This window comes from Physeter macrocephalus, chromosome 2 (assembly GCF_002837175.3).
Source record: "Physeter macrocephalus isolate SW-GA chromosome 2, ASM283717v5, whole genome shotgun sequence".
Lineage (NCBI taxonomy): Eukaryota > Metazoa > Chordata > Mammalia > Artiodactyla > Physeteridae > Physeter > Physeter macrocephalus.
In genome coordinates this window covers 130,252,088-130,259,349 of record NC_041215.1, presented here as the reverse complement: position 1 = coordinate 130,259,349, position 7,262 = coordinate 130,252,088, and the positions used below count along the sequence as shown (strand labels likewise).

At 37.9% G+C, this 7,262-nt stretch overlaps 1 protein-coding gene across 9 annotated transcripts in view; it reads right to left on the bottom strand.

The window, feature by feature from the left end:
• The window catches only part of LOC102975826 (nuclear body protein SP140-like protein), a 75,092-nt gene that overhangs the window by 52,105 nt on the left and 15,725 nt on the right, over positions 1–7,262 (bottom strand). For all 9 annotated transcript variants that reach the window (XM_028482478.2, XM_028482482.2, XM_028482485.2 and 6 more), the window contains exons 4-5: positions 6,370–6,453; positions 2,900–2,983 (exon numbers count right to left, since the gene is read on the bottom strand). In XM_028482478.2, coding sequence (XP_028338279.1) covers positions 2,900–2,983; positions 6,370–6,453 — 168 coding nt within the window. The remainder of the gene's footprint in view (positions 1–2,899; positions 2,984–6,369; positions 6,454–7,262) is intronic.

The following is a 7,262-nucleotide window of genomic DNA, read 5'->3' as shown; positions in this document are numbered from 1 at the left end:
GATTGCTTTGGGTAGCAGAGTCATTTTCACAATGTTGATTCTTCCAATGCAAGAACATGGTATATCTCTCCATCTATTTGTATCACCTTTAATTTCTTTAATCAGTGTCTTACAATTTTCTGCATACGGGTCTTTTGTCTCCTTAGGTAGGTTTATTCCTAGATATTTTATTCTTTTTGTTGCAATGGTAAATGGGAGTGTTCTCTTAATTTCACTTTCAGACTTTTCATCATTAGTGTATAGGAATGCCAAAGATTTCTGTTCATCAGTTTTGTATCCTGCTACTTTACCAAATTCATTGATTAGCTCTAGTAGTTTTCTGGAAGCATCTTTAGGATTCTCTATGTATAGTATCATGTCATCTGCAAACAGTGACAGCTTTACTTCTTCTTTTCTGATTTGGATTCCTTTTATCTCTTTTTCTTCTCTGATTTCTGTGGCTAAAACTTCCAAAACTATGTTGAATAACAGTGGTGAGAGTGGGCAACCTTGTCTTGTTCCTGATCTTAGTGGTAGTTCCTGATATTAGTGGTTTCCTTTTCTTATACCACATTCTCTTTCTACTTCTTCCCTTTCCATTTGATTCTTTACTTTTCATCCATCTCTGCCTCTGTTTCTTTCTGCTGGTGTCTCCTGGACTGTCTCTTTCTCTGTTCCTGCAACTTTTGTCGTTTCTCTGATGTTGCTCCTTCTCTCCTATCCTTTGTCTTTCAACTGTTTCTTTCTAGCTTTCTCTAAAGAAAGGCCTCCCTGCAATAGTATGTTTTAAATAAGATTTACCAGAGTGAGGAGGTTAAGTGGAGGGTTGTAGAAAGTGAAAACACTCCTGAATAAGGCAGAAAATGTATGAAAAGGTTCTGATACGAAAGATTTAACAGTTAAAATTATTGGGGGAGTAAACGAGACAAACAAATATCATACGATATTGCTTATATGCATGTGGAATTTTAAAAAATGATACAAATGAACTTACTTAAAAAACAGAAACAGACTCACAGACATAGAAAACAAACATATGGTTACCAAAGCAGAAGTGGGGGAGGGATAAATTTGGAGTTTAGGATTAACATATACACACTACTATATATAAAAAAAGATAACCAACAAGGACCTACTGTATAGCACAGGAAACTATACGTAATATCTTGTAATAATGTATAATGGAAGAGAATGTAAAAAAAGTATATACATATATAAGAACATATATGTATAATTGAATCACTTTGCTGTACACTTGAAACTAACACAACATTGTAAATCAACTATATTTCAGTAAAATTTTAAAAAATAAAATAAAATACAAATTAAAAAAATAAAATTATTGGGGGAAAAAATTTATACTATATTGAATTAATAGTGCAGGAGGCAGGTGATGAGGCTGGGAAAATCGATACGGGGCTTATCATGGGTGATCTTGGATGCCACTCAGAGAAACATTTATTTAATCCTTAGTGTATTAAGAAAGTATGTTGGAACATAACACAATCTAATTTTCATTTTCAAATGTCCCATGTAGTTGAAGTGCAAATAACACATTTGTTGGAAGCAAGATTAGAGGAAGGTCATGAACAGAAGACTGTTGTTTTGAGAACCATGGCAGAGGTCTAAAGACTTGGGGGTGTGACAGATGGACAGCTTGGAGATATTCTGGAAGAGAAATTACTATACTGGATGAGTAACAGGCATTTATTTGAGGGCAAGAGCAGTCACGGTGACGCCTAGACTTCCAACTTGAAAACCTATGAGATAATAAGGATCCATCACTGAGACATGAATGCTGAAGAGGAGTTTAGATCTAGCTTGAGTGATGAAGATACTACTTTTAGTTCTGAAATGCCAGGTTAAAGGTTCTTGAAAGAATTCACGTGTAGATATCTAGCAGACCATGGTCTTCGAGTCCATGGATAAATGTACTCTGAAGGCAATCTAGGGTGGTGATTTGGTCATAGGAATCACTGGAATATTCAGGGAGAGGACTATTGCAATGTGAGTATTTTACAAGTGCCACTTCAACGGTTAAGGACAGTTTAATCTGAAAACTCACAGCTAATGTTGCCAACGCTTGTGCCCAAAGTTGCTTATATCCAGCGCCCTTACCTCAAGCCTACAATGTCCCAATCTGCTCCTCTCTCTTTTATTGTTTTTTTCACTCTCAACCTGTTTTCCATCCATTCTCCTTCAACTCTTTCTCTACATAGTTGTCTTTGTACGTCTCCCTGACTTTTCCCAATTCTTAGTATTTATTTTCCTCTCACTCTTGCCCTTTCCATACTTTTCGCTCTCAACTTTTATCTCTGTTTCTTGGGAGATTTTTCAGTTTATCTCTTCTCTGCTGTGTCTTACACTTGCTCCCATTCCATCTGTTTCTCCCACTTTATTTTGACCTCTGTCTCCCAACACTATTCAACTTTTGTCTCTCTGTGTGATTTCATCCTCCAGGTTCTCCCCTCTCATCATCTCCAAAACTCTCCTCTTGGATTCTGACTACAATACCAGGGACCTCCAACTGGCCAGTTCTCCCGCGTGAACCTGACATGCCATGATCTTTCCAAGTTCCTCTTAGTTGTTCTGTGAAATTAATTGAAAATTATCCCCTATCTCAACCTGGAAGAGTGGGATTTTAGAAAACTGGATCCATTCATGTAATTTGTCACATATTACACCCTATCTACCTTTTCAATTTTCTCTTTTTACATTCCCCATCAATGGATGCTCCATCTACTCAAGAGCTCAGATTCCTTTTCTCACTGTCTCTGTTGCATATGTGAGCACGTAAGGGCAGGTAGGAGAAGTGGGGGCTAGCAGAGGCCTAGGATAGGAGACCGAAGGTAGGCTTTGCTTCCACGAAGACAAGAAAACAAAGGTTTAATATGGAATTGATAAATTAAACGATAGTTACCTTGTCTGTCATATGGCAGTAAGCTGGGTACATCTTCTAACCTTATTACATTGTTCATTTGGAGAGGTGACTGTTCCAAGGACACTAAAGAGGGCAACAAGAAAAAGACAGGACTCAGACAGTATCCCGAGAAGAGACCTCTGTGTGCTCAAGATGAACTCTGATGATGTTCAAGTTCCAAGGACCCCATCTGAGGCCCAGCAGAGCCTTGCTTGCCTCTTTTTCATTGAGATGCACATATCTCAAGTGTAAAACAGCTCTGTGACCAACATCACAGTCAAGATTTGGAACATTTCCACCAGGCCAGTCAGTTTTCACCCACTATAAGCAACCACTGTCTTGATTTCTATCACCATTAACTAGTCCTTCCTTTCTCATACTATACTTGTCTGTACTGATGCTCACATCAGTAGGATCACATAGTACATACTCCTGTGACTGGCTTCTTTTTCTCAACGTAATGTTTCTGAGATTCATCCATGTGCTTATATATACCAGTAGTTCATTCGTTACATTGCTGAATAGTCTTCCATTCTATAAATATATCACAGTTTATTTTCTCTTATTGATGAGAATTTGAATTGGTTCCAGATTTTAGCTATTAGGAATAAAGCTACTATAAACATTGTTGTACAAATCTTTGTGTGAACATATGTTTTCATTCCTTATGAAAAGATACTTAGGAGTAGGACTGCTGGGTCATGGGTTATATTTAACTTTATAGGAAACTGCTAGTTTTCCAAAGTGGTTATATCTATCACTTTATAGTCCAACCAGCAACGTATATAAAGGAGTTCTAATTGTTCCATAGTCTCATCAGCATTTGGTGTTGTCACTATTTTTAATTTTAGCAATTCTAGTAACCGAATGGTAGCTCGTTGTGTGGCTTTTCCCCAGTGACTAATGAAATTTGCATTTCCCCAATGACTAATGACGATATATACTTTGTTTATGTTCTTACTGGTCATTTTATATCTTTTGAGTGAAGTGTCTGTTCAAGTCTTTTGTCCATTTTTTAAATTAGTGGTGTGTCTTTTTATTATTCTTTTGTAGGAGTTCTTTATACATTCCAGGTACAATCCTTTGTCAGATATATGTATTGAAAATATTTTCTCCCAGTCTATGACTCGCCTTTTCCTTTTCTTAATGGTGTCTTTGGATTAGTAGTTTTTAATTTTGATGAAGTGTAGTTTACCAAGTTTTTCTTTTATGGTCCATGCTTTTCCTGTCTTATGTAACCAATTTCTGTCAACCCTAAATTTGCAAGGATACGCTCCTGTGTTTTCTTTTAGAAGCTTTATCATTTTACCCTTAACTTTTAGATTTGTGATCCAACCTGAATTATATTTTGTGGACAGTGTGAACCAGGAGGGGAGGTTATTTTTTCTATGTTTGCTCTGCCTTATTTTCCATCATTTTGCAATCCATTCTACTTCTCTTCATTTCTCGCATTTGTACTTACAGTCCTCTTCCCAACACTGTGTCTCCCCGAGTGAGGATCGTGCATTCTTGTTTCTGAGGGCGTCTCTCTCCTTGGCCACTCCTGTCACCTTGTATTTCTGCCTCTCTCTTCCCCAGTGAGGCTTCTGGCTCTTCCCCCTTTCTCTCTCTAGTTTTTCTCTTCCAACTCTTTATACCCTTTATACCTATGCTATTCCAGTGTCCTACCCTCTCTGTCTCTTTGTGGTTTTTTTTACCTCTCCCCTTTACCACAAAAACCAGATACCCTTTCTTGGTAAGTAAATGTCTCCTCACCCTAGACTCTGATCTACTCCTCTGCCCCTTGGGGAGAGGAGCAGGGTTCCTTGGGGCTCCCTGGGGCCTCCTTTCTGAATTACGAACACATGACATCCCCCTTCCTCCCTCCCTGTATGTGCTACCATACTCAGAGTCAGTCATCCAGGCAAATATTGGACTGTCAGTCAACCTTACTGCTTGTTCAGATTCTTGGGCACATTCATTCGTCATTTCCTGGATTTTTATTGTACCATTTGGGTCACGAGATGAATCTTCTTCCCTTATACTCATCTGCATCCATCACTGATATGCTCTGGGATTCTAGCTCTAGGTAGGGTGTCACCTAGGTCACATTAGGAATGTTGAAGGATTTGTTTCCCCTTCCTTTCATAATGAACCTTTATTCTTTACTAATAACTATTACGAATCCTTCCACCACTCCATTCTCATTCCCACTATTCTCAGTGGTAGATGAATCTCTAAATATATTTTTGATACACTTTGTACTTTTTAATATACATTTTATACTTTTAGCTATTTGTCTTTATGAAAAAGAATAAGTATTATTATTAAAATATATCTGAATGTTACATAAATGTATTAATACATCTGTAAAATATATAATATCTGAGGTTTAAATCCAAATTAAGGATACATATTAATGGCATTCTGCAAGGCCATTCTTATGGTTTTTTCTTACATTTGTCATTTCCAAGAAAAAAAAAATCAACATTTAACAAAATAACTAAATTTATTGTAGACCATTTGGCTTAAGGATGGAGACCTTTTCTTGGACTTGAAGGCTGTTTCACTCACTGAATCACTAACTATCTTCACACCTCAGTTTCTTCTCCTGAAAACTGGGAATAACAAAACCCTTATGACAGGATTGTTATGAGAATTAAGTGAGATGCTACTGGTAAAGTGATACCTGGGTTATAGTAACTTAGCAAGAAATCATAATTTTCAATTAATGTCTTATGTGTTAGAATTTAATGATTAATTATTAGTAATAATATGAATGAAAAGATGATTAAAAGCTAGAAACGGTGCATACTGGTTACAAAAGTACATACGGCATATGTAACATTAAACATGTTGATGCACATGAAGCACTGACCTTACGCCTAGTGGTCTGTGAATGTTATGCGCTGTGACTATTGTCATAGTCAGGGTTATTACTGCCCTTTGTTCTCTTCACCCCTTTTTACTCCTTCCCTTCTCCTTTCTTTTACTCCTTCCCTTCTCCTTTCCTTCTTTTCTACAGAACACCATCTCTTCCACACCCTGCACACAATTGCTGCTCACTCTCTTCCTCTCTTTTCTTTTATTATGAGAACTGTTTACAACTGTTCCTCTCTTTGACACATCAAAGACTTCCTCTTTGGACTTGTCACAAACACTTACTCCTTCCCAGATCCACTGAATTCCTGGCTCACAATTACTGCTGTCAGCTCTCCCCCTTAATTCTGCCTCACGGTTGCAGTGGGATATTCTCTCTTGGGTTCATGGTCCATCTTCTTAGTTGTCACATCTGCCTAGCAATATTCTTGAATTCCAGATCTGGCTGGTTAACTGGGAGCCCATACAACACACCACTGCTCTGGCTTCCCCATCTCCTGCTGCAACCCTTCCCCAGGGTGCACTCTCCACCCAGGAGCTCAGTCCCCTGATCCCTGATCTCCTTTCCTCTTAGTAGATAAGACAGCAAGCTTCTATCAAGTCAGAATTACCTTGTTCATGGTTTAATTGTAAGTTGAGTGTCTCCTTTGTCTCTCCTTCACCAATGGTTTGGTAATAGAAGTTTTCATGAATCACTGAGAAGAGAAAGGAAAGGCAATTAGAGATCCCAGACAATGACCAAGAGCTGCATCTCATAGTTACACATCCTTGACGCCCATAGTTCAGGGGGAACCTTCCAGCCCTCGTGGAACCCTGGACTTCAGTGGGTCTCACATGACCTGTGGCTTGATATTGCTTCTGGAATCTTACAGCTGTTTCACATCAAATGCACCCCTCAAGTTTTAAAAAAGAATGGACATATGACAGAGGAAAACCATATGATCATCGCAATAGATGTAAAGAAAGCTTTTGATAAAATTCAACACCCATTTATGATAAAAACCGTCCAGAAAGTAGGCATAGAGGGAACTTACCTCAACATAATAAAGGCCACATACGAAAAATGCACAGCCAACGTCATTCTCAATGGTGAAAAACTGAAACCATTTCCTCTAAGATCAGGAACAAGACAAGGTTGCCCACTCCCACCACTATTACTCAACACTGTTTTGGAAGTCCTAGCCACGGCAATCAGAGAAGAAAAAGAAATAAAGGGAATACACATTGGAAAATAAGTAAAACTGTCACTGTTTGCAGATGACATGATACTATACATAGAGAATCCTAAAGATGTTACCAGAAAACTACTAGAGCTAATCAATGAATTTGGTAGAGTAGCAAGATACAAAATTAATGCACAGAAACGTCTCGCATTCCTATACACTAATGATGAAAAATCTGAAAGAGAAATTAAGGAAACACTCCCATTTACCACTGCAACAAAAAGAAAAAAATACCTAGGAATAAACCTACCTAAGGAGACAAAAGTTCTGTATGCAGAAAA